Raw genomic sequence first — 27,525 nt, 5'->3', positions numbered from 1 at the left:
ATTACCACATTTACGTGCCTCTGATAATTCTGGCTCCCTCTGAGTTATCTTTAGAAGTATTTTAATTTCCATAACTCAGGAAGAAATCTGCTCATCTATCTCCATTACTTCATTTCTGTCAATGAAAGGCCTCCTGTGTTTGAAATGGTTCTTTTTTCACTAAAGACTTGTGATTCCTTGTATTTTGGGTTGATTTCATACTGTATATTTGCATGCCAAAGTCCGAATGCCTGTGTTACTTCTCATTGTCTGACCTCTTAGCTGTCTTGCAATAACCATACAGATGTAATGCAAGTTTTGCATAAAGGTTTTCGGAAGTATTAATGGCATTTATTATTCCTCCCTCCACACAAATTGCTGTGATTTAAATGTATAAATACATGTAATCATGGAAATACAGGTTTCACAAATTCTATTATCGTTTCTTATTATAATGTTCTCCATTAAAAAAATTCTTCAAAATACTGTCAATATCTCGTCTTTCTACATTGATAATAATGTCTGTGGGATTCTTCTTTTGAAAAATAGAATTGTCAGGCTGTTTTCCTTTTTGAGAGGGTGCTATCTTCCATTACGTGTCATTCCTTTTGCATATTTGAGTTCTTGAAGGGTGAATTTAGTTGTAACTTCAGTATGCTTCTGAGGCTCTTCCTGGGCACAGGCTGTCATCGACAGATAACTTTAGCAGATTATTGCAGATAAAACAAGGAAAAACAGGCTGGTTTTAACATGGATAAGAGTGGGCTGTTTTCTTTTTTTCTTTTTCAGCCTTATTTTTATCACTTTTTTACTTCTTCTCACTGGATTGTTTGGACAGAATATATTTCCATCTGTCTTACGTAAACTTAAAAATACTTCCAACTCCTTGATTTCTGTATACTGTCAGTTGCAGGTTCTGCAGACCTTTCTGGTCTGTTCTGACTCTCTCACCACTACCAGCATCAGCTTAATGCAATGCCATTCAGTAAACAACTTTTAATCCAGGGTGGGGAAGGAGGAAAGTATAGTTACATTAATTCACAGTATAAAAACCATTAGGGTTGTGAAAACACACATTAGAGTCTTCCAGTGTGGCTCAGCTGATAGTCTGCAAGGCCGTCTAAGTGCTTGCTATAGTACTTGTCCCCTGCCATAACTTGTACCGTCACTGACAGATCACTGATTTCTCACACCAGTTTTGATGAACAGTGAAGCATAGAAGCTGGTGAAACTTTAAGAATCTAAGTGATAAAGATCATGGTAGAAATACATGAGCATAGTGCAAAACTCCACTGTACAGAGACCCTATTTTCTACTTTTCAGCTCTGCTTCCATTGCCTTACACTGATGCATTCATTATCTGTTGTTTCCTGTCTCCCTTGCTGTTCTCAAGGGGCCTATGTCAGAATTGCACAACCTAGCTAACCAGCATGTCAGTAATGTTTTCTCATTCCCTGCTACTGTTTTAGTAAACATCTTGCCTATACCATAAGCAGGATGTTCTAAGTGTACATTCTGAGCCTCTCCTTGTTCATGGTCCTTGGAATCTGGAGGGAACAGTATTTGCATGTTGCTGTTGGTTCCCAACCAGGACTTAGGAGCTCGGGCTCTGACAATAGTAGTCTGCTGGATTTCAACTAAAGAGGTTTGTTATTGGCTTTATTTTTTAACATCCTTTCCCTGTAGGTTCCTTTTCAACTTATTCTACTATTTCCTTGAACTCCACAGATCTTTTCTTGAAATTTTGTTAATTCTGGATTCTTTGCTTTCAATCATTGGTTTCAAGTGTTGGAAATCATAAATGGAGAGAGATTCACGGAGGCATGTTTAGCATAGGCTGCTGCTTGTCATCCACATCTCTGTATTGCATCACTTTTTCTTGGGCTGGGCAAAATCCTTACGATGCACATCTGGCATGCTGTTCAAGCAATTCCAAGTGCCAGGTGAATCCCAAGGCTGGAGCTGGCTACCACAGTATCATGTTGTTACACATTTGTGAAACCAAAATTGCATTAATGTCTTTAATTGTAGTGCCAAATTAAAATTTCTTGTTTAGGCCCTTTTCCAGTGCTGCACAGTCTTGTTTTTCAGGTTTCTCCTTCCCACTAGAATGTTGTTCTTTAACTTTTCTTGAATATTTGAGTTTTCATGTTTATGAATGTTCATAATTTTGAATGTTCTCTGTTCATATAAGCCTTTTAGCATTGATGTTCCTGATGTAACCATGAGTATTTGCAAATCAGCTATGCTTTAATCTATTCTTGTGCTTCTTGGGTTTTGTTCCAAGATTCAGGTGGTTTTAGAGTCTTTCTGCCTTCTGCGAAACCTTGAGCCAGGCGCAACAAAGAGACAGAGTCTTCAAGTTCTGATTTTTCAAGGTTGCATGCTTTGTTTATTGTTTCTTATCTTACAATTTTCTCAGTGCCCAACTAAGGTCTGTGCAGCTGCTCGGGCATCTGGCGACTCCTCCTGCACTGGGCTGTCGCTCTCTTTTATACTAATTTGTTACGTGTTCTTTATTTGTCATTATTTGCCAATACCTATCACTTATACTAAACAGGTCATCTCTACTTTGACCCAATCTCTTTAAACTACTTTGTGCCACTGCCACTGCAGAAAATGGAGTGAGGGAAGAAGAAAGAAGAAGCAGGAGACAACGACCCAAATCCTCCATCTTGCTCCCATTCACTTCCATACTAAAAACCCAAACCTACTGTTTTTTCACCCTGTGATAAGCTAAACTACTATCTTTCACACTCTTGTGGCTTGCTATCCTTCCCGCAGTGCAGGAAGCCTTTCCCATGGACTGGGATCAAAGCCAATGTCCCTCTGGGCTCTGTGCCAGGGTCCCAGACCCCCCTGTCCAGGTCTCTGACCCTCCAGGGCAGCCAAAGGAACGCCCTGGACTCCAACATGTGCTGTTTCTGAACTTTTTACTGGATTGAAAGCAAGGACTGAATTACTCTATGGGGCTCATAGAGGTATTTGTCATTGCTTTTTCTTCTTTTTGTAGCCAAAAAACCCCACAAAACCACTTTTCACCAAATACTTGAAAGCTCAAACATACATGGGCAACATACGTGTGAAATCTGCATGCAAGAGTTTGTCTCCCCTTTGTCATCCATTCTTTGAAACTACTACTTTTGATGTTTGGGTTCTTGTAATGCTACTAGGCTTTATTTAATCTGTTCATATTCAGCATAATTTTGATTGTATCAGAATTAGTTATAGCTTTTAAGTAAAAAGGCTTTATTTATTCTTTAATGCACCTTGCTCAGATAATTTCACCAAATGTTCAGCCAGCAAATTATTACTGGTATTCAGAATGTAAATTAGAGGCTGACGCACTTGCCTCATCAGCTTACAAATTAAGCAGTTAATCAATTTTGGTGTGATATTCTCCCATGGGGATTGTGTTGCTGACTCACATATGCTCAATATCTTCTCCTTTCAACAACAAGCAGGAGTGCAAATGAAGCTTGCTCCCAGCTGAGCATTCACTGGTCACGGCATTCCAAATCCATCAGTCAGTGTATCCTCCTGATAGATGTTATTATCTTATTGCTCCTGGTTACCTCTTTCCTGAGCAGTGCTTGAATACAAAACAGACAATTAGATATGCATACTTAAAAGCTAATAGGGAGGACAGTGCTACAGGGTTATTACATATGTTATTGATGGGGTAAACTGAACATGGAAATTCTGCTTATGTCTAAATATTTCATATAGTATTTTTGTTAAAAAGCAGATACGTCTATATGATTTTTTCAATAGACTTGCAATATTAAATGAGCTTCTAAGGAACTAATTTTGCAATCCAAATCCTAAGGCATGCTTGAGGGAGAAGAGGATAATTTGAAAGATGAACAGAAGTTGAAATAATTTTTGCGGTCACAGAAATCCCAGTTACAGTTTGGTGTGTTTATGGAGTGATTAAAATAAATAGAAGCAAGAATTTACTTCTCTGACTTCACTATATTATTTATTTTATTTCTATGGCATTTTGGGACAGATGTCATCATTTCATAGTGCAAACCTCCATGTCCTCTTTTTAAAAGTGAAAAGTTTTGAATTGTCTGACATATTTGTGCTATTTGTAATTTACTAGGATTTTGGTTCTTTTGCTAAGAAACCAATTTGCTTTGCCTTTGGACAAAGTTTTATGAAATTGATTGATCTAAAATTAAATTGTAAGAGTCAGGCTTCAGCTGTATCATATATACACTATATAGCAAACCATTAAACTTTGCCTTTTTAGTGTTGATGGTTGACTCTGTCCTTATATAATCCTGAACTCTGTCAACAAATTCCTGAGTGTGGCATAGCCCAAAAGGGAGAGCCAAGCTTCCCTCTTTCCTCATTAATAAAAATCCTATATTTCTTCTGCCATGGTTCTAGCATTCACCAAAATGGGAGTCCAGCCAGGCCTTATCAGGCATCCTATTATACATAATTGAGGTCATAATCAAAGGTGTGGATTTGTTTGGGTTTTTTTTTTTTTTAAACCAGTCATCAGTTCCTCAAGTCTCCTGTAGGCATCTCACCAGTTCCTTAGTATCTACACAACGCTATGGAAGTAAATAAAGGGACTCAAAGTGAGCCACTAGGGAAAGAATCATATGGTTACCAGTTTGAGTAACTGTGTTGGTTTGCAGCATGAAAGTGTTTAATCGGGTGGCTTATTCACCCTGCCTGTTGATAAAACATCTCTGTGCCATGTTTGCTGGCTAATTAATGTCACTTTAATTTTCATACCTGCTACTGTCTAAATTACGATCTTACCTGCAGCCCTTCTCTAAATGTGTAGCTTTGAGCTCTTTGGTTGGTAGCATGTTCAACCTCTTTCATTTTTTTCTTCTCTTTTCCCCTCTCTGTACTTCTGTTGTGCTTTAGAAATATCACCCATTTCTTAGCTTCTGAAAGTGCGCAAGTCTAGCCACATGCAAAGTAACTGGCAGGATGCTGTTGTCAAATCCATCTGCTGTATCTTAGTCCAGAAAAAGAATCCTCCATTACTTTAGTCTGTGGCAGGAAGGGAGAAAGCAAGGAATAATGGAGGAGTGAATTCCTGTAACTACCTAAGGAATGCAGAAGAAATAATGATGCAGGAAACAAGTGTTACAGTGCAGAAGTGAAGTTCTGATGTTGGTTTGAGGATGGGAAGTTAAGCTTTCCTGTGCTTGCTGTTGTAGTGTACAGCTAGATGAATGTCTCTCCAGTTTCTCCACCCCCTGGTGACAAAGGTACCCCACACTATGTGGCACCAAAGAAAAAAACCAACCAAACAAAAAAAACCCACCACCACTAACCTTTTTAGAAAGGTTAGAGTGAAACTATCCAATTCTAAATTTGCTTAACTAATGCTATTTTTCTGTGCAAAGTTTGTATTTTAAAATACAGTTTTTGGAATCATAGTGCAGGAAAGTCATAGAATGGTTTGGGCTGGAAGGAAAAAGGACATTGTAATCCAACCCCTCTTGCAATAGGCAGTGACACCCATGCCTAGAGCAGGTTGCTCAGAGCAGCCAGTTATGTATTGAGAGCTGAAGGAACAGTGAGGTAGTAATAGTATTACTTTTCCTGTCTCCTGAAGTTCAGCTCTAAGTTGTATTCAATTACAGTACCTCCTATGTGCACAGTGGCATGCACACAGGATTTTCTGATAACCATCAAATCTTTCTGAAGCAATTCTGAATCTGAAATCTGAAAAAGCTTACAAAAACTGTAATGTGATTTTGTATTTTTTCCCCATTCTATTCTTCCTGTTTGCAGACTTTCAAGTCTGAAAACACCTACTTTCTCAATGGATTTACCTAAGGGTTTTCTCTTCTAATATGTATGAAATACAAGCTGCTTTTTTTTTTCTTTCTTTTTTTTACTTTTTAGTAGTAGGAAGAATAATTGGAGATGTTTCTCCAAATTCTGAGATTAGCCAAAGAGAAGCAAAGGGGAGGAAGAAATGCATGAGTAAACAAGGAAGAGTTTGTGAAGAGCACAGAAGTTTATTTTATTTCTCTAATCTAGAAGCTGGATAATGCTTTTGTTCAGTAATGTTTTTTTACCTCCCCAGTGTTTTCATCTCCACAATGTTTTGTTTTTTTCTTTTTTTTTTTTATCTCCAGTGTGCAGGTCTTATTTTCATTGTCTTGATCTCTTTGCTAGAAATCTGCATGGTCAGGCACATAACTGTCCATTTTACCACAGTTTAATCTTACTGAACCAGGAGAAAAATTAAGTACCATGAAATGTTTAATTTGGGTAGACCCTTCCCAAACTCGAGACCTCTAGACTTGCAAAGTGAAAACTTACATATAGAATTGTTCACCTGATTTTGCAAATGGACATGCACTGTGTGTTACAATGATAATTATTAGTTACAAATTATAATATGCTAGGTTTATGCTTTGTGCCTTCTTGAGAAAAATGAGGTTGCAACATGCTTTTTTGGACTGCCTCAATTTATCTCCATACAAAAGCAGAAATCTTATTTTTCTCTTACTACCCGCTGGTCATATTTGCCCTCTGACCTTGAAAATGCAGTGTGAAGTACAAGCAACAGAAGTAACGGTGACATTTGCTTCACCCCAGTTTGTTAATCTACCAAAAGCAATTGTGGGTTCATGTTTTATTTGAGCTACACTGGCCTCTCCTCTTGTCATGTAGCCAGGTTCCAGCCTGGGAAAGCCTTCCAGCCACAGAAGAATAGCATGTTCAAAACTCCTGCAATTTTAGTACCATAACAGAGAAATTTCACATGCCAAGAGCTTTTCAGAATATCCTGAGCTCTTAGAGCTTCACCTTCTCCTATCCTTCCACACTCAGGGACTTTACTATCATCTTAATTTTCTGAAAAGAGAAGGGATTATTTTTACCTAGGAGATAGAATTCATATTTCTTCTCTGATAACTGCAGTGTGGTTTAGAGTCTGTTGCATTCTACACATTTCTTTTTGTTCCCAGAGGGGCTGATACTGCTGCACAGCCTTCTGATGACTGATGTCACTTCAAACTTTCCAAGGTTCTACCTGCTGCATCTTCACCAAAGCCAAATGTTGCTGCAAGCTGTCTCAGGGGATAGATATTCAGATATTCAGCTTTCAGACTCTCTCTTGTTCTTGGAATCTTCCTTCTTACCTGGACAACATACTAGAGGAGTATTCTTCTCTTTGAAAAATGGGGGTGTATCATATTCTAGTCAATGGAGCCTGGACAGAAACCTGGCTGATTTGCTGCTATGCGCTTCACTTGGTCTGAGCTGAATTGCTCTCTAAGCTTCATTGATGTAACTTCAAAATGGTTTTGGGTGGGAATGTTGCCTAGAGTGAAGAGATGGATGAATGTTCAGGGAATGCCAGTTGAAAAAATAAGTCCACTTTTGACTGAATGTCATTTCTTTATGCACAGTCCTTTTTATAAGTTTGTGAATTTAGAAACAGTAGAATTTTATGGAAAAGCTGTCACTAGTTTTTTTCAGAGATGTGATGTGAGACTAGATGCATCTTTGGTCTGGTAATATATTTCTGTGTTAGCTGAATGGTTTGGTTCTGGTAAACATGGAAATAGTGAGTGTTGTTATATCCAGACAGGAAAACAAGAGTAATTTAAGTAGCTCTGAGGGGTTTTGGTAGATGTATTAATCAAGACTAACTTCTGTCTCTTTAATTGCACTAAGGCTTCTTTTTGCAAACCTACAGGTGAAACGTTACTATTCATACATAAAATGGTATTTATAATGTTGCAGAATACTAATAGTTTATAATACTTGATTCTGTCTAGTCGTTGACTGGTGACAGCAGATCTGGTGGATCAAAATGGAATAAATACACTTCTGAAGACTATGATTTTGTCAGTTTGGAGGGTAGATTTTAAGATTTTGTGTGTTTGCTACTGTACTCGGCAGCTTTATAAAGTAAACATAATTTATCTCTAATCTGGGCTTTTTCCTCAGTTGAAATACACGAGGGGCTTATGTTAGATCACATTGGAAAGAAAATATTGATAAGACCTTCAGCAGGAAGTAGACCTCTAAAATAATTTCTTGGTCTGAAACAGAATTTTGTTCACTTTCTGAACATGCCACATGTTTAGCTCTCAAAGAGAAGTGTCCTGAAGAAGTGTGAAACTTTTAGTGTTTGTGAGTCAGCAGCTGGAAGTTGCTCTGCTGTTTGAAGGACAGCAGAGTTGATTGTGGCATAGAGAAGAGCAATTAGAGTGGTCAGTGATGAAGCAGCTACCCTGAGAAGAGACTAAGAAAGCTGAGACTTCTGAAGGAGTGGAGAAGGCTGCAGGCTTTGACTATTTGTAAAAGCATGAAGGTAGTAGATAAGTTGAATGCATTAGGTATTCACCAGAACTTGTGAGACTTGAGCTAGCAGACATTTACTGTAACTAGAAGATTAATTTAAAATAGAGCATGTATTTCTTTAAGTAGGAGGTGAACTGCTGCTGCAGGAATTCTGATGGCAGAGTATCCACGGATTTGAAAAGGCATTATGCAAAATTCATATGCAATAAACCTGTGAAAAATTGTGACAGGAACAACTAAGGATGTGTCTCAAACACCCTTGCTGTTACCAGTGTGGATTCTGAACACCTGCAAGAGAAAGAGATTGCATAAAAGAATCAGGCTTGTATGTTTTATTAAGTGGTGTCTTAATTGCAACTGTCAGAAACAAAATGTGGATCTGATGCAGAAGATAGCTTATTATATTTGCTTGTTCTGTATTTGTTTGATTTACACTTTATTTGTAAAGAACCACTTTTCCCATACAAATGATACTGGCCTTTTCATATGAGATATCCTAAACTGACCATAATTTATTTCTTTCACATTTTGCAGTGAACAACCCTATACCTTCCAACCTTAAGTCAGAAGCTAAAAAGGCAGCTAAAATACTACGAGAATTTACAGAAATAACTTCCAGAAATGGACCAGATAAAATCATACCACGTGAGTAAAGAAAACACCTTGATTCAGCTAAAACCTTCAGCACTCCCTGTGTTGCAGTCATGCTGTCTTTACCAATTCCCTGTTTTCACTGACCACAGCTTAGAGATGAATGAAAATATTGGGCGCCATAACTTCTTTGAAAATATTTCAGAAACTTTGAAAATACGAAGTAAAGGGTTTCAGTTTGCTGTATTCTTGGCAGTTGTTACTTACTAGGAGAGATCTTTTAAATGTTTACTGCTACAAGGTACCTGCATTGGAAGGTTTCCCTCTGGTATGGATGGACTGTCTTGTGGTCACCTCTGTAAATGTATGTTCTTAAGAGAGAACCTGGAATAGTAGCTCTAGCTCTTGAATATCTGTATTGATTAGAATTACCTACATGAAAATAAGTTGAAGCAAAGAAATCAGGGTGATTTTCCTTTTGATACTGGTTTTATTTGTTGCTGTCGTCTTTTTGGTTTTTTGCAGTTGTTACTGTGTTTCTCCTAGTGTCTTCCTCCACCTGGTGTTGCTGGTTGTGGTTTTGAATCCTTGACTGTTATGTTCATCAGTATTTACCACAAACACTGTCTAATTACACAAGCTTGTTAGGATGCTCTATGTTGCTCTGACTTAGATTTGGACTCTTCAAAAATTTGTGGAGACATGGTTATCAGCTATTCACTGCCTGTTTTCTGTTTATCTTGCCAAGGGTACTCACACACAAAATGTGTGGCACTAAACAACCTAATTCTATGCAAGCTAATCAGGACAGGTGAAGCAGTTGTGACAATGTATAGATTTTCACAGGCTAATGTGACCTGCAGCTAGGTTTGTGGTTCTCTTGTGGTGGAGGTGTCATTATCAGTTCAACTTTTTTTTGCAGTTCTTTTTCAGCTTTTGCTTTGATTATTTGACTCTTGTGTTCGTATTTGTTAAATGTTGAGATTTGTTTTCCCCTTCTCTTAGAACTTCTCTTACAGGGTCTTGAATAAATTATTTTGTTGTTTCAGCTCATGTAATAGCTAAAGCCAAAGGCCTTGCAGTTTTGTCTGTTATCAAAGCTGGATTTTTGGTGACTGCTCGAGGTGGAAGTGGAATTGTATTAGCTCGTCTTCCTAATGGAAGTAAGTGGATATTTTCCTTTTGTTCTTCATGAGAGAATTGAAAGAGATAATTTTTTTATTATAATTATTCTTTTCACAGCATAAAACAGGAGATGTGTGATGAGTCAGAGAAGCAGGTGACAGGTGACAACGTTTGGTGTGAATGCTGTTTTTAAATCTTTGTGCCTTTGTTTGACCAAATGTAAAAGCTTTCAGTATCTTTGTGGAAAACAATGAAATATAAATGTACATAGTATAAAATTCATTAGAAAAATTGATTATTTCTGATTATGAAGAAGTGTATGATAAATAATTTGTAACAAGGAATTGTTTAGATCATGAGGGTTTGTATTTCTTAAATCCTTTCCTGAAACATGAAGCATTATAGTTGTAATTCTATTGTAGTGGTTTTGAATATAGTTTTAAATAGATAATTTGTTACCATTTTTAAACTGTAATAATAAAACGAGTATTTCTTTTAATAGATGGTAAAATTCTGTAAATTTATCTTGTTTTACACAACAGCCTGGTCTGCTCCCTCTGCAATAGGTATTGCTGGTCTTGGTGGTGGATTTGAAATTGGAATTGAGGTATGGTTTTGCATTTGAAATACTTGTTGGTAACTTTTTTTGCAAGAAATTAAAATACATTGACAAAGATCTAAATGTTAGTGAGATAGAATCTACTTTTATGTACAAAAATATTATGAAAGCCATTTAGGCAAGACAAACAAAAGAGGGGTTTTGATTCCATCAGTCAAATTGTTAGAGGACATTTAGATAAAAAGAAGTGACATGACACTAATTTTCTTGATTTCTCACTTCTAGCAGACTGAATTTTTCACATACAGAGAGCTTCCTGTCAGTGTTCACATATAAGACAATTGTAGTTAATTGAAAAAGCATCCTATATTTAATACTGTGTTAAATGCTTTACTAAAGGGCACAGGGACTCCATCTGTCAAGAAACAGTGTAAAAAACTGAATTTGAAGTAAAATGGACTCCACTTAATGTTACTGTACTTCACACATTTCCCGCTTATATTTGTGGCTACTGACATGACCCTTCAGTTTGAAAGCACCAAAACTGGTGATGCCTCTTCTGAAGGAGTACTATAGAAAAGAAGCCAGCAGTTCCTGCCAGCAGAAGTGCTTAAGTAAAGGACTCCCAACATATTCAGAGAAACCCTGGTGAGCTGAGCCCTGACAGTGCTCTTCCTCTGCTTTCCATTTCTTCTTCCTGACAGTTCCTTCACACTTGTATGTTTTCATCTTTCCTCTGCTTCCTCACCCTAGCCTCCAGACTGGTCCTTCTCTTTGTTTAGCTTCTGTTCTGCTGGTTCCCAAAGAAAATCAGAGTAACAATACACTACCAGCAGGATCTCTTGCAATGGGCATTATACTCTTCAGAATTCATGTCTAGCTGATCTGGGTGATCCATGCCAGGCCGCAGTACATCTACAGATGGCCAGCTGTCCCTGTCCTGGCAGCCAGTCAGCCAGCACTCACATACTGAGCAACAGATCAATATTTTATTCTCTCCTCATTGTTCACTCTGTGATCTTAGGCATTATTGCATGCACTTTTTAAAGGATGATGTGAATACAAAATCATTATTTTTTATAAAGGATTTTCATTGGATTTCATGACTACAGGATCTGAATGCCTTATAATGTGTTCAGTTTGAGCCCCAGAATTTGTTTTGTTGTGGGGTTTGTTTGTTTCTTTCCTTTTAAGCCTCTTCATGTGTTTTGATTAATCTACGTAAATTTTCTTTTAATCATCCTCATCTGATATTTTAGATAACATAGACATTTCCTGTTGATACTGAGTCAAATCATTTCAATACAGAAGCTATTTGTGAAAGGAGTTTTTCTCTGAGTAATACTGTGTAATACTGATTATTTGAACTAAACCCTTCATTTGAAATTTTAGTCAGCTTACAAAATGCTATTTCCTTGCTGACATTATTATAACACAATCTTTTTTATTTCTTCTAGAAAATATGTGTTCAGAAATACCTGGGTGACTCAGGAGCCCAGAGCCCCATTTCAGCATTCTTCTAGTCCTTTGTAAACCTAGATATTTTGGAAACTAGGTGAAATTTATTCCTGTAGGAGAGATGATAGTTGACATAGTCATAGCGATACTTATGAATGATTTTAAATAACAAGAAGGAGATCACAAGCTTCAAAAGTCAGATGACTTGGTACCTCAAATTAAAGACAAATTTTAAAATTCATATAAATGCTTTCCTTAGGATTTGCTTATCTTTAACAATGGATTCATCCTCTTAATGGTTAAGAGGAGGAAGCATTATCCTGAAAGACATTCTTCCTCCATCCCTGGATGATTCACAAACTGTTCCTGTAGCCATCTTTTGTTGGGGATGGGGTGGAGGTTACCAGGGGGCTAATAACAAAGACCTCTCTTATGCTGTGTGTAACACTTCTAGGACAGCCTTGTTTTGCAAATAATCTGGTATTTCCTCTTGTATTCCCTGCTGTCACTGTTTGGAATTTGGGGTAAGTTGAAAGTTATTTTTTGAACCTGGCTTTCAGTCAAGTCCATCAGATGAAAGATCAGGTGAAGTTATCCTTGGGTATATTGCTACCTCTTCAATTATTAGGTTTAATAGGTTCTTGAAGCAACTACATCTCATATTCAAGTCTTAAAAAGTTAATTAATAATTCATATACACACACAGAGATATATAAAACTCCTATCATGGAAATAAAGTTTTATCAATAGCACCTGTATATTTTTGCTTTTTATTCTTTGAACAGGAATTTTTGTTTAGTAAGTTCTGTCTTGCGTTTATTAGTTTAATTATTGAAGGATCAAAATTATTCACATCTGAAAATGTGCCTTCATAATTGTTTGTATAAGCCACAGAAAATAAGAAATTGTCAATTAGGAATTTTGAATTAACATAAAGTTTCATAGCTGTTGTTTATCACATAGTGACCATATCAGCACTTTGAAAAAAATCAGTCAAATTTGATTTAAAAAGTAGTTGAAAGGATTTTTTATTCAAAATACCTTGCAGAAAAAGAATCAACTTTGTCATGAAAGCTGCTTCAAAATAACCCTTTACAAGAAAGGAAGATGGTCTCCTGTGCTGTTCTTTCTTCTTAAAAAGTATAGTACTTCTATTTGATATTTTATAGGTCTCAGACTTAGTGATAATACTGAATCATGAAAGAGCGGTAGAAGCTTTTGCCAAAGGAGGGAATCTTACACTTGGAGGAAATCTAACTGTGGCAATTGGACCTCTGGGGAGGTGGGTAATTAATATGTTTTCCTAATAAGTCATATATGGAAGATAATTTTCAAAAGCCACATTGATGTGGCATATTTTTATATGTTACAGAACAACCTGGGCAACCTGTATGCTGACTGGACCATATTGTTCTTGACAGTGACTTTTTTATTTCTTTTTTTCGTCTTTCCTGGTCTTAATCCTAACTGATTAAGTCATTTGTTGACAGAAGGAAAATGTTCTGAGATTTGCTCTTTTTGCCGGAGACTGCTTGGCTAGTCAATGAAGAGCACAAGTGCTTCTGTGCCTGTTAGAGATAGGAATTTAGTAACATATGGGTCTGTTTTTTCCGTCACCACAGATTTGCCCAACGTTAAATAAAAACTACACCAAATAATTTCTTTTAAACCTTTAAGTGGTTAAGCCTGTTTACCTTGAAGGATGAGGTGAAGTACTCACTGAATAATTTTACTTGGAAATGGGCCTTGCAAGACTACGACTCCAACCTCCTCCCCAAAGCAAGGTCTGTTACAACCTCAGATCAGGTTGCTCAGTCCTTTTTTCCAGTTGGATCTTGAAAATCCCCAATTAGGGAGATTGCTTTGTTCTCTGGGCAACCTGTACTACTCTTTAGCTCTCCTGCCTTACATCCAGTCAAAATATTTCTTCTTTCTATTTATGTCAATAGTATTTTATTCTTCCTCCACACACTATAAAGAGTCTGGCTTCATATTCTTGATTACCTCTCCGTAGATACTTGAAGCCTGCTGTTAGGTTTGCCCCAAGACTTTTCTATTTTCCAGGCTTACCAGGAACCACCTAACTCAGACTCTGCTTATAGAATATGTCCCTCCTTATGGCTATTATTTATAATGATGAAGAAGTTTTTACTGCTGTTTTTTAATCTTTTCTAACAAAATAAAAGGATGATACTTACTGCACAGAAGAGAGAGAGATCTGTGGATCAGGGAAAGGCAGTGAATGTCATCTGCCTTACAAAGGCATTTAGTACACTCTTCTGCAACATTTCTGTTTCCAAGCTGGGACTTAGGTGTCAGGACGGGGAGACAAGCAAACACATGATGAACCAGATCACCAGGTTAGAAGAGCAGTGGTAAATAGTTCACACTGAAGTCTGAAGCCATATTTCTTTTGAATTCCTCAGGAGACTTGTATAGGACCTCTTCTGCTTGGTATTTTTATCAGTGACCTAGAGGAGCAGTTGCAAAATATCCTCTTCAAGTTTGTGGATGACACCAAACCAGGGGATGCAGTCAGTGCACTTCAGGGTACTGCCACCATTCAGAGAAATGGACCTACAGAGTGTAGAGGAAAGATCCAACATGAAACCTCATGAAATTAAACAAGGACAAGCGCAAAGTTCTGCACTCCTAGTTGGATAAGCACTATACCAGACTGAGCAGCTTACCTATAGAGAAGGTGCTGGGATCCTGGTGGGCAGTGAGGCTAAGCCAGCAGTTGATTCCTGACAGAAAAGGCAGTGAAGAGTGTAGGGGGTATATCAACAGGACTGTAACCAGTAGATATGGGAAGTGATTGTTCTCCTTTACTTTACATTTCATAAACAGTTCCTAGAATATTGTATTGAGTTTTAGCCCTGCAGAAAGCTGTTTAAAAACCTGGGTGTATGCAGTGAACCACTACCTAAATGGCCAGGGAAATGCAGTGTGTGAACGACGAGGCTGGGGGAGCTCAACTTACTGAACCTGAATGAGAGAAGACCTTCTGAGTCTCTATTCCCAAAAGGGCATCACCAAGAAGACAGACCCCAGTTCTTTACAGAGGTGAATGGCAAGACAATGAGAAGTAGTAGTCATATATCAAAACAAGGAAGGTTCTGACTGGATGTGAGAAAAAAAAAATGTCATGAATACAACTGAGTGCGGATACAGGTTGCTCAGAGTGTCTGTGGAATTATATCCTTAGGTTTCTTCAAAAACTGGCTGGACAAATTCCAGAGTAACCTGCTTTCAATTTAATGTTATATCAATTTTGAGATGACTGTCTTTAAACCTAAAACATTATATGGACAACGCTTCTAATCTTACAAATCTTTTGAGGTCTAGTAAGGCCTTACTTGAAGTGTTTTGTGCTGACCGAAGTCTAGGAGGATTTGGAAATATTGAGTAGAGTTTCAGTCCCCAGTCCAAACATAATCAGATCATTTTAAAATGCAATTAAAGTGTGGCTTAGCCATTTTCAAAGGAGGCTGTTAAGATCCAGTTATTAAAATTATTACAGAGATGCCTCTGCCCAAATAAGATGCAAGTGAGACCATGTGCTGAAGTCAATAGTATAGATTTTATTTAACAGTAAATGTGAGTGGGGGAGAGAGAGAAAAAGAAATAGAAAAAGAGGGAGGGGAGAGAGAGAGAGAAAGATTGAGTAGAAAATACTACCTCTCTGTGGATCCTGACAGTATCCTGTTGATCCTCTTCTTCTGGTCTTTTCAGTGGTGAAGGTTCCACGAAGCTTAGAGTTCAATGGATATATGTCCAATGGATATGTTCAGGCTAGTTGGGAACACCCAGGTACCTCCTGTTTGGGAAGTTTGGCACTGTCTCTGGCTACAGGCTCTGATCTGTTGCATCCCTTTGCATCACATTCAGTCCATTGGTGCAAGGCCTCAGGAATCAGTCTGAGGCTACTTTGGGGGTCTTTCATGATTTATGTTCCTTTCTCAGACATGACATCTGCCTCTCTTGTCAATGCATTGAGTCAGTTATGCCTCATCAGACCTTCCCTGGGGGAGGGATTGGGACTTGTATGAAGGAGAACAATTACCATGATAAAAGGTGCTACCCACCTTGCAGGATTTGCCTCACCAGCCTGAAAGCCTAGCTTTCAGCCTCCCCCTCTGTCTTGTGTGAATCTCACTGCACACCCAAACCCACCTCCCCTCAAAGGATGCAAACCTGGCCTCAGCAAATTACCCAGGAGCCTCCTTGATTGTTTTGAGTCGTAAACCATGAGGAGTCTGGTCTTTCAGAGACCTAATAGGGAGCATTCATATGAGGCAGTGTTGTTCTGTGCTTCTGTCTGAAAATAGGGTAAAAATAAAATGAAGGATTAAAAGAAAAAGACAATTGCTGTTCATGCTACAAAACTGTATTGAAGAATATCAACCAAAACTTTTTCCTTCTAGAAACTTAGAAGGGGATGTAGCCCTGAGAAGCTCTGCTGCTGTCTATACATACTGCAAATCTCGAGGACTGTTTGCAGGTGTATCTCTGGAAGGAACCTGTTTAATTGAAAGGAAAGAAACAAATCGCAAGTAAGCTCTCTTAATATCTAAAAGGTTCAAGGGAAGCATAGTGACAATTAAATAGGACACATTCACTTTGGAAAAAGAGGTTTTTGTGAAAACATACTATGTTCAGTTTAGAATTTCTTGAGGCACAAGGGTTTCTTCACTTTAGACATCTTTTGCAATGGGTATTGAGATAATGGTAAATGTTTAGGGATTATTTATCTGTGGCAGGTTGACCTTAGCTAGCCACCACATGCCAGACTGGTTGCTTTGTCACTCCCCAACAGGATGAGAGGAGAAAAAGTATGATGACAAACTCAGAAGTTGAGATAAAGGCAGTGAGATCACTTACCAATTGCTGTTTCAGTCAAAAAACTCCAACTTCATCAAGGGGAAATTAGTTTAATTTATTTTCAGTTAATATGAGAATAAGATAATGAGAAATAAGAACAAATCTAGAATGCAACACCTGTCCCCCACACACCTTCTATCTTACTGGACTCCAATCACAGCTTCTCTACCGCCTCCTCCCAAGTGGTGCAGGAAAATGGAGGCTGCGGTCAGTTTTCCAAATTTAGAGCTTTGAAATAGCTCTGTCATTTCTCAGTATATGATCAGTAGAAAGAATGCAGGGCTAGGGATGGAGATAGGGAGCATTTGCACGAAGTGAATTTATCTAGAAGTTGAAATGGAATAATAATCAAATACCTGCAATCTTTTTTTTTTTTTTGTATCAGGTTTTATGGGCAGGACATTCGTGCTAGTGCCATCTTGCTTGGTGATGTACCTTTCCCTGCTCAAGCAGATGACCTTTATGAAACCTTAGCATCCTTCACTGAAGTATATGAAAATGAAGAGCAAAAAAATAATCCAGGAAAATCTGTAAGGGAACAAAGAAGGGTTTGTGCACTTACTTTTCACGTAGGCTTTCCCTATTCCTGAGCTGTTCCTAGTCTGTGTTACTGCTGTTGTTCATGTGTCATTTTTAACTTCTCTACTGGATGACTGAAGGCGTAGCTCATGTTAGTTACTGCATGTGGAGCATTTCCCTGCTAGGCTGTTGTGGGCAAGAATATTTCTGGGTTTGCTTTGCATCTTCCAGAATAACAAAGTGTGTCCTTGTTTTGCAATTGTGTTTGATCAAGTATTTTTAGTCAAGTTAATTGGATACACTTAGTTTTTCTATTTTTTCTGTCTTCCATTCAAACAATCACATTTATAACATAATACTGGGACTGTAGAAGATATTTTCTTACAGATGTTGATGTTACTGATAGACAAGCATTTGTTAAACCCATGATGATTTACTTCAGTGTCATGTGTATGTCACTAGTGTTTAGTATGCTTCTTGAATTCCTACAAGATTAGTGGAGAAAGAGTAATTTTAAATTTTTTTTCACTGTAACTTGACATACTTCTAGGCTCTGAATTGACAGTCTATGTCCAGATGTAGTGCTATATTTTTTAAAAAATTATGTACTTTAGGTAAATGACCGACCTGCTAGACCATCATCCAGACCAGAGCCACCTAAACCTGCTGTTAGACCTACACCACCAGGTGAAAATTTTTAATAATAGCTAACTAATTCTCTTCATAAAATTAGAACATTAAAGCTAATTAATACTATGCCGTTATCATAGCAGCTGCCTCTATAAAAATGTTTCTTAAATAGTCTTCCTTGGACAAACACTGAAAGCATGTTGATGTAGTGCCATGAGTGATAAAGACTAAAGGATTTGTTTGTTTGGTATTAACAAACCTTTTCTCTCTGACAGATTTGCTATAGAAAGAGTATTTTTATAGTTACAGAATCATGTAATAATTCAAAGGAAATATTCATGTTACTGGATACATAGAAGCCCCATAGTACAATGAAACTTCTTAGTAAAAAGAGCAGTCCTACTAGAAACTGCTGGTCATAGTTCTAGGAACTTATGGTTTCTAGAAATCATAGTTTCTCTTTAGGTTGTTATTATCTTTTCATCAACAGAGATTTTACAGTAGAGCAGAAGAGAAATAATTTTGGCTCTTTAACAGTTTGTCCTAACAAAGTGCTTCCATTCAGTGTGGGGTTTTACTGTGCAGCTCCTCTTGTTAATTCTCTGGTTAAGGATATGAGACAAGGTCTGTATTGCTTTCTTCTGCACTGCTCCTTAGTTAACTGTAATCAATTAATAACTGTTGAACTTGTATTATAAGAGCAGTATACGAAATATAACAATATATGTTAGCATGTTTTATAAGTTGCTACTTTATTTTCTCTTTCAGCTAAAAAGAATACAAACAAACTTTATCCTGAACTTCCCAATGATTATGCATCTATGGGTAAGTACTTAACCTTATTTTATTAATACAGTGTAGAATCTGAGAAGTCCTAAAAGTGCTTTGAAAGATATGTAAAAATACTGGCCATTGATATTTTTCTATATTTTCCATGCGTTAAAAAGAGATTCAGATCTTGTATGTTCTCCTGAAAATATTTCATAAACATTAATCTTATTCCCTGGCTTTACATTCTAATAATGATGTTCTTTTTCTGAGAAGCTCAAGTTCTTTTGTTTTATTCTGTGAGCTTGAAAAATGTGCTTGAAGTAATAAAATTATTTTATGTTACCACCTAATTGAAAAGAAAAAGGAAGCTGATATAACAAGCTTCTGTCCAAGTCCTTATGCAATGTACAACAATTCCTGTTTTAATTTTAAAAGTGCTTCCACAGATGATATCTAATTATGCTGGCATAAACACAGATTTATATTTCTTCTTCAGGTTTTTATACTGGAAAAAGTCTGTATTACTCTAAAGATACTACTTTTTTTGCTGTTCTATTGGTTCTCTTATGTTTAAATCACTTTCAGCTCTTACCAGGAGAATGTTACTGTGCAGTATTTGCATTCCATATTCCATATTCCATATATATATGTATATATGTACTTATATTTTAACGTATTGCATGCTCACTTGAAAATAAAATTAAATGAAATATCTCTTTTTTTACTTCTGCAAATAGAGTTCTAAAACTGAGCTTGATAATAACAATGAAAAGTCTGTTTCAGGCAAAAAGTAATTAGAGCTTTTCACTAAAACTTGAGATAAATTATGTGTCTTTACATTCTTTTTCATATCTTCTCTTCATACATGTTCTTGATAAGTGTGTCTGTTGAAGGGGCCAACATAGGAGTATCCTAAGCTGAGCTGTCGATGTAACTTCTGCAGATCAGAGACTTCCCGAGAATCACGATTTGTTTTTGTGTTGTAGGACTTTTTTGAGGAAAAGGAGGATGACACTAGTGGTCTGTACTCAATAGCTGTCATCTAAGAGAGGAGAACTGGTCTTCTGCCTATTAAAACTAAGCTTTCCCAGTCTTACCAAAGCCAACTGAGAACAGGTTTCTAAAGCTTGCACACGTTTGCTATATTGAAGGGAGTGTTCTTCTATTCAGGTGCAAGTGACAAGGTAAAAATATTCCAGAGCCATCTGCTGAATGGCTTTCAAGATTCTTTGAAATCAAAATATAGACTCAGTCTGCTACTGGAGATTTCTAACAATTACTCGAAATATACAAGTTTATCTTAGAGGAATGCAAGGGGCAGTAGGATCTTGTCTAAATGATGGCATGGTATATTTGGCTTTCTGTTGCAGACTACATTTCCATAGGTAACAATTGAAATGCTTTCTAAATCCACAGAAATACTCAATGTTTCTAAAGGCTAAAGGTTTTTTTCTTATTGCAGAGAGCAATCAAGGTTGAAGTCAAGAGTCATAGTCCCTTTCACCGAGGGTGTGTTAATGCTGGGGGTGAAATAGAAAGAGCCATAAGGCCATACCTCCTGTCAGCAATCTGTATCTGCCTATTTATAATCAAAATTATTTCAACAGAGCTACCTAGCAGCTATAGCACAAATGTGTCAATCTTTACTGCAGGAGTAGTTACTGCAAGAGATGTTCTTCTACAGTGATCTGTAAAAGACATATTCAAAACTTTTTGTGTCTTTCTAATTTAAAAAATACATATAGATAACCAATAGAAGAGTGAATGAATCTTATCTTTAGGAAGCTATGTTTTAGGTATAATGGCTAGTGAGGAGGTTGGTTTTGATGTTGAGCAGCAAGCTGGTGGGTTGCAAGTAATAAAGACTTGACTTTGGTTGGGGAAGGGGCAAAATGGCATTGTGTTACCAGCATTTGGTTTTGCAACAGTTACACAAGTAGTAGAAAGGTTGAAATATTAACTCTTCTCATTAAATGAAATAAGAGGTAGACTTGAAGATAAAACATTTTTAATTATTTTCTGTGTACTTGAATTTTATAGATAAGTAATGTAATATAATCCATTTCAAATGCAAGAGGAACGATAAATAAAAAACATGGTTTTATAGACTGATAATATGATACTTGAACTCAGATGCAAGGAGAGTGTTTTCATGGAACTGAATAATGCTTAAGGTAATCCATTTAGTTGTAAAATGAGCTTTAGTAGTGTTTTAAATGTTTTCAGAAACATGGGAATACCACACATTTTATTTAGAGGCAATTTAAAAATTGCACAGACCTTTTACAGTTTTGGGAAATAAAACCCTAAAGCAACCACAACAAACTAACAGCTGATACAGTTATTGTGATTCAGTGAAGAAGTTTCTACAAGAGTAGACGTTTTTCTGAAGATCAGTAAATAAAGAAATTTGATTTGCTTATGAGTAAGAAAGTTCATGTCTTCTCCTTTACTAGCATTAGGCATTTGCATCTTCATTTTTCTACTTGTCCCCTCTTTGTTGTAAAATCATCTAAAAGGGCTGACTTGGCCCTTCTAAGATTTGTTACCTCAACCTAGCTTTTCTTTTTCTGGACAGATGATTCTTTGGACTTCTGTACATCTATAATACAAACAAGCCACGATTCTTTAGTGACTACTTGGACATTGTAGACTCAGGAGTTTATTTCATTGGGACAATTTTTTTAGATACTTTAGGTTCATAGTTTGTCACTCCTGTAATATCTGATCCTAGATATTAGATTTTCATTAATGTTATGATTTGCAGTTTTTTCTGCTTGGGGTTCTGCCATGGAGCAGCAAGTAACCAAAAATTTAGCTAAAGGGTTACTTACCTGCCTATCATCCTAACAGTTTGCTGAATAGTATGCAATTCTGAAAATGTTACAGCCATGTGGTTTCCCAGCTGAACTGGTAGCAGCAGGAGTAGTGATATGCTAGTAAAAGTTGGACCTGGCTTGAGGTGGATTGTTGGTGAGAACTGAATCAATAACAGGAAGTTTGTTCAAATCAGAAGTCAGATATTTTTCACTTTTTCTTCAGATCAGCTAATCAGAAAAGGACTGTTTCACATGTTTGGAAAAGAATCACTTGGAATTGCCAAGATGCTGAAACAATCAGGAAACAGACTTGAGACAGGAGTAGGGATGAATATGGGAAGAAGCTTCTTCCTTCCAAGCAGTGTTCTTTCACTATTCATTCACAATTATCAAATCTCACCATTAAATTCTTACAATACTGTAAGACAAAATACTCATATTAAACATGAAAGTGGTTCTTTTGATAACAGTGTAAGTATTTTATGATTATTTGGAGAAAGTAATGATACTGTCTGCATTTTTTAAGGAGTCATGATATGATTTGCTCAAGAAACCCACAGGAAATTATGTCTGTGAAGCCTGAATATTTAAGGATTTTTTTTAGATTGCTCTCAGAAATACTGTCTTTCTTACCTTCCACAATTATTAAACAAAATATTTAAAAATTTTATCTTAAGAAAAATATTTGCTCTCTTCTTTGTATTTTTGAATGCAATAAATTACCTGCAGCCATTGAACTTTTTAACTATTTTGCATAAAATCAACACACCCCCCAACCTGATTACAGTAGAACTAAAAAAAAAAAACCCTCAAAGTATGAATTTTGACTAGTTTTTTTTTTTTTCAGCAGAAACCTTTCACTTTGAAAATAAAATAAAATATTAACAGATTTTTACAGTCCCAATAGGTATATATTTATATTCTTGCATACTGAAAGAAGTGCTATATCAACCCCACTGATGAGGATATGGAGGCAGATGAGAAACTTGTCGCTGTTTTTAAGAAGCTAAAAATACCCCTTCTTCCTTCAATGATGATTTGAGTGATTCGTCAACCTCATTATTAAAAATTCATGTCTTCCTACATGAATTAGTATGCAGCTTTTAGACAATATTTGTTGTGGCTTTCTTCACTATATTAAAGAGCCCTTTGCTACACAGAGAGGTTTTTTTGTTCCCCTCTTGTTCTCTTTGAGACACTTGTGCTGTAATCAAATCACTTTTAGGTCCTTCTTCATCTTTCTTTTGTTTGCCAAACAGAATGGTGAACTCTTTGTCAAAAGTAATTTTTTCTTTCCTCTCAAATTTTAAGTAATAATACAAATACAAAATTCTGAGCTGTGAGCTCACTGAGATCAGTAAGAATTGGGCTCCTAAAAGCTCTAATGAATTTGCACTAAACTCCAGTCCTTATATTTTCTATTATTTATTTGTTTATTTTAACCTTCTTGAGTGTTCTTTGTCTATGTTTAAAACAATTGAGGCAATGTGAACCCTTTTTGATTAGGTGGTACCATGGTAAATTCAGTTTGTGTTAACTAAATGCATCAGAGATGCTGCTTTTCATTGTTACAGTTCTCCCGGAATCAGGCCTGGCCCACTTCTCTGTAATTTCAGAGACGATCTCAGTGTTTCTCTCGGTAATCTATGAATGCCAGATGGTTCAGTAGATCTGTGAAAAATCTGTTCCCAAGAGAATTCCGAGACAGATTTTCATGCCTCCTGAAGTGTATTTTGTCAAGTAAAATTGAGGTTCTGTATGTGATTTTGCCTTTGTAAGTACACTATGGATTTTTTTTGTGGCCAGTTAAAAATGTGTTAACTAAGCCAGTGTAATTGTATGGATTAAGAATTCATAGACCTCTTCTGAGGTAAAAACCTCTAAAAATTTTTTTTTGCTCGTGATTTCACCTCCTGTTTCACTTATTTTACTTGCATACCCATTCTGCAGTTTAGTTTAGATCTGACTTATCTTGTTATTTTGAAAGGTACTACTCTCTTAGATAGTATGATCAAACTTGGAAAAGAAAATATAAGCTGGAACATGGACACCATTCTAGCAGTCTCTGCATTAATTAGTGCCTCTACTTATGTGTGGTACTGAGCTTTTCTAACACAGTATAATGAAAAATGGAATTTTTAGTTAGAACTGCTGAAAGAGAGTATCACTTCATGTGCTTGCAACTTGAAAATACGCTTGCTTTGGTAAATATGTATTGAAGCAATCACTTTATTTTTTAATATATGTATTTCTCAACTTAGGTTTAACAAAACCAGAACTATTTTGGAACAATTCAGATTTAACTGGACATCTAACATGCAACTATTTATACTCACTGTGCAGTTCCATGTTTAGAAATGCCCACGGACAAAAAAATTCTGATAAATGTGCTGCAAGAGAAATTTAAGTGTGCCCAAATCTCCTCTTGATGAGTGACTTTTGACTTGGGCATTTTTATTTTCATTAAGACTAAGCACCACAGCAGGAAAGTAAAAATATTCCTTGAGTTTTGAAACAAACAAAATCAGCTACCACTGTGGTCTCAGACTAACTTTTTCTCAGTATAATACCTGAATTTCTGCTTTTCCTTTGTTGTTAGAAAGCATATACTTTGAGACTGTCTTTCTAGGATATTGTCAGTATTTCATTATTTACTTCTTTCTGTCTGTTCTGTATCAAGATGATTTTAAATGGTTTCATCATTCTGAAGTTTCCTTTGCCAGCTTGAATTGTAGTAAAATTAATCAAAAGCATTTAATTTTTAGTTAAGTAAGATTAGAAAATGTTTTTTGTACCTGATATCTGCACAGACCTGGAATGGAGAAGGAGTCCAGAACCTCTTGTTTGTAAGGATGGAGGAAGACTGGTTCACAGTGAGGGAGAAAATGCATATTCCTTTTGAACTGGAAATTAAATCATCCATGAAAATACTATAAAATCAGATGTGTACATACTCCTTTAGGTGTTATGGATATGTGCTGTGTATCTGAGACTGGAAAAAAAAAAGCCACTTTTTATTCTTCAGTTTATGAATTACTCCTTTTCCAAGAAAAGAAGAGATTTGCTGTAGGATCAAGTAGAACTATAGTAAGGAAGAACCCTCATCAAGCTGTGCAGTAATCTTTTCCTTCAATACTATAATTTGATGAGAAACTCTTAGCAGATTAAAAACTATAAAATAAGACAGCTCAGTGAGACAAATAGGTATTTGTTTTAGAAAAATTTTACAAAGTAAGACATAGAATGTTTCTGCCGTAATCCTTCATGACATTGTCTACTAATTTGGTAAACTAAAGTATGGGAGTTTTTGTTTTGTTTTAAGAGTTTTATCTGAGCTTGGTCTATTTTTCTGTTTTTTGTGGCAAGACTTGTGAGATGTTTATATTTAGTTACTAGAAAAATAAAACATCCATCTGGTGGTCCCCCACAGTATTAATTTTCTTGCTATTATGAGCTCTTTCTTAATACGAACCAAACCCAGGAAATCCCAGGAAATTATTTTTGAGACTATTTTTATCCCTGATTCACTTTTACTAGGATCGTACTATTACTATCATGAATGTGATAAGTCAGATAATCAAGCTGCTTATGGCTTATGTTGTGGCAAGCTGAGGAAAATATGCAGCATGCAGGCATTCACTAGTCATAGTGAAACAACTTGATGCATATAATCAGCTAACTCAGAATACAAGGCACAGAGAGATTGAGGTCAGACATACTAGAATGAAATTGGTGTCTTTCTGATGTATGTGTACATGTGTGGGCAGAGAACGGTTGTACTAAGTATGAACGAGCTACTCTGGCATGGGTAACAGTATTTTTTCTTGATATTTTTTAATGGTTTGGAATAAAAATTAGGAAATGAGAGCTAAAGTACAGAAAAATTTCAGTGCAATCTATGTGTATTTTTTATGTGTAAAGCACCACTAGGGTGATAATTCTGATTCACAGAATTAAAACCTGAAATTGTTCACAAGAGCATATAAATGTTAAATGGTATAGATTGAAGTCTTGTCTGAAGCCATTGTAACACATACAGATTAATGCATTAGCATCTGGAATACATGCTTTAAATATTGTTTCTGTGTAATAAATAATAAAGCTGTGTACTGCTTTAGAAGCATTTTCTTCTGTATTATTCGAGCAGTAGGACTAAAGCAGGCTTAAATTGCTTTTCTGTTATCCAGAGAACCCTTTGGGAGTATTGGAGTTTCTGTTTCATTTATAGTTCTTGAAGCCAAACAGAAATTTTTACTACCTCAAAGAAGGGATAGATATACAGGATTTCTCTCCAGAGTGCATTGAAATGCCCTGTGCTTGACCGACTTGAGACAAAAGCTAACACTATTGTAAGAAATGTAGGTCTTTGTGCAGTAATGGTGGGCTGATGCTTTACTGATCCATCCTTACAACAGGGTGAGAACATCTACTTTTGAATACTAAGGGAAGACTTTCTTTTCTCTGGGAAATTCTTATTTTTCACCCTGATGGAACACCTGCTTTAAGGGCATGAGCAGTAAAATGAGGTGCCACAGTTCCCCAAAAAGTGGATTCTTCAGTCATGGACAGTAATTCTCTGTCATGGAGGGTCCTGGAGTCTTGCATCTACCTTGGCTGTGCTGGTTCAGTGTCATATCATGCAGGTCAGTCAGCTGGATATTGCTGATTGAACTAAGAAGGCCATTCACCTTTTGTGGAAACACAGTCAGCCCCTGAACAAAAAATAGGCGCCCATGGAAAAAAAAAAAAAAAAAATAAACGAGGCACTAATATAAGCTAAACTAGTACGACACATAACTGTTCTAGAAATGGTGTAATAATGCTTTTCACTTCTACAAAAAGACAAGGTTTCAAGAAACTTACCTTCTCATGGAGAGGTCTGTCAAGGTTTGCATTGAGACTTAATTTGGTTTGTCTTTCTCATTAACAATATTTTTGGCATATTACATAACCTTCAATTTTTTTTCTTGAAGAAGCTCAGATAGAAGTGCCCATACTCTTGTGGAAAGGAAGTGTTACTTTTTTCATATACAGTGAGACTTGCACCCCTCTTTTCTCCCTTTTCTCTCAGTGGTGAATGTTTATATTTTTAGCAGCTCCTTTGCTATGTAGCAAGGAAAGTGTCAAAAGAAGATTAAAAATAGGAAAATAGAAAATTCCTCTGTAAGGAAAAAATATAATGGGAAAACTTACTCTGGTCAACAATTTCAAGTATTGGTCTCTGCCATAGGATTTAGACTGTGTCTTCTCTACTCCTGACATTTCTGCCTTTTATCAGCAGCTACAGAAGGATGAGACAGAATTTGAGGTTGAGACAACAGAGTAAGTTTGGAGATACTGTTGAGGGGAAAATCTGCCTTCACATTTTTTTCACATTGGACAAATTTGAGACAGTGGTTGAATCCCATCTGCAAGCCTGAATTTCCTCATGTTTGAACCAAGGGATGTGATTACTGTTAGTTTTTTCTTTTTAAAGAGCATCTATACAGCCAAATTTCACTTGACTTAAAAGCATATGCATGAAGAATACTGTAAACACCATTCTTAAATTTCAGCTGAAAATTGTGATACTGTTTGCTTTTTCAAGAACTTTATCATAATTGACTGCAAAGTTTGGTTGTGCTTAGCTAGGAAGTGTAATATCAGCACACCATGGGCGATAACGGCTGTCAAAGGTGCTTCATCCATGTGATGGTGGCTCTTGCAGGTAGCAGAGTTGCACTGATCAGATTAGGCTCTAGTTTATGGTTCTGTGCCACTTCGCGCTCTTGCTGAAACTGTTCCGTAATGAATAGGGGCTGTCTACCTTTCTCCTACCAGTTTAAACTGTCGTCAAATGGTTACAGGATTGTGCCATAGGATACTATAAGTGGAAGTACAATTGAG

The 27,525-nt window shown here is 36.6% G+C and overlaps 1 protein-coding gene across 2 annotated transcripts in view; it reads left to right on the top strand.

Annotated features, from left to right (window-relative positions):
* Positions 1-27,525, top strand: part of SH3YL1 (SH3 and SYLF domain containing 1) — a 53,771-nt gene that overhangs the window by 5,458 nt on the left and 20,788 nt on the right. The window contains exons 2-10 of one of the 2 annotated variants that reach the window (XM_040057712.2): positions 8,818-8,928; positions 9,924-10,037; positions 10,542-10,606; positions 13,186-13,298; positions 16,444-16,572; positions 17,286-17,430; positions 18,034-18,106; positions 18,818-18,874; positions 19,807-19,969. In XM_040057712.2, the coding sequence (XP_039913646.1) occupies positions 8,818-8,928; positions 9,924-10,037; positions 10,542-10,606; positions 13,186-13,298; positions 16,444-16,572; positions 17,286-17,430; positions 18,034-18,106; positions 18,818-18,874; positions 19,807-19,817 (818 nt within the window). In that variant the 3' untranslated portion in view covers positions 19,818-19,969. Of the gene's footprint in view, positions 1-8,817; positions 8,929-9,923; positions 10,038-10,541; positions 10,607-13,185; positions 13,299-16,443; positions 16,573-17,285; positions 17,431-18,033; positions 18,107-18,817; positions 18,875-19,806; positions 19,970-27,525 lie in introns of those variants that run through there. The other variant, XM_040057711.1, reaches the window with a different exon arrangement.

Source organism: Hirundo rustica, chromosome 3, assembly GCF_015227805.2.
Source record: "Hirundo rustica isolate bHirRus1 chromosome 3, bHirRus1.pri.v3, whole genome shotgun sequence".
Classification (NCBI taxonomy): Eukaryota; Metazoa; Chordata; class Aves; order Passeriformes; family Hirundinidae; genus Hirundo; species Hirundo rustica.
Note: the sequence above shows the minus strand (reverse complement) of the source record. Positions and strands in the feature narration are given on the sequence as shown.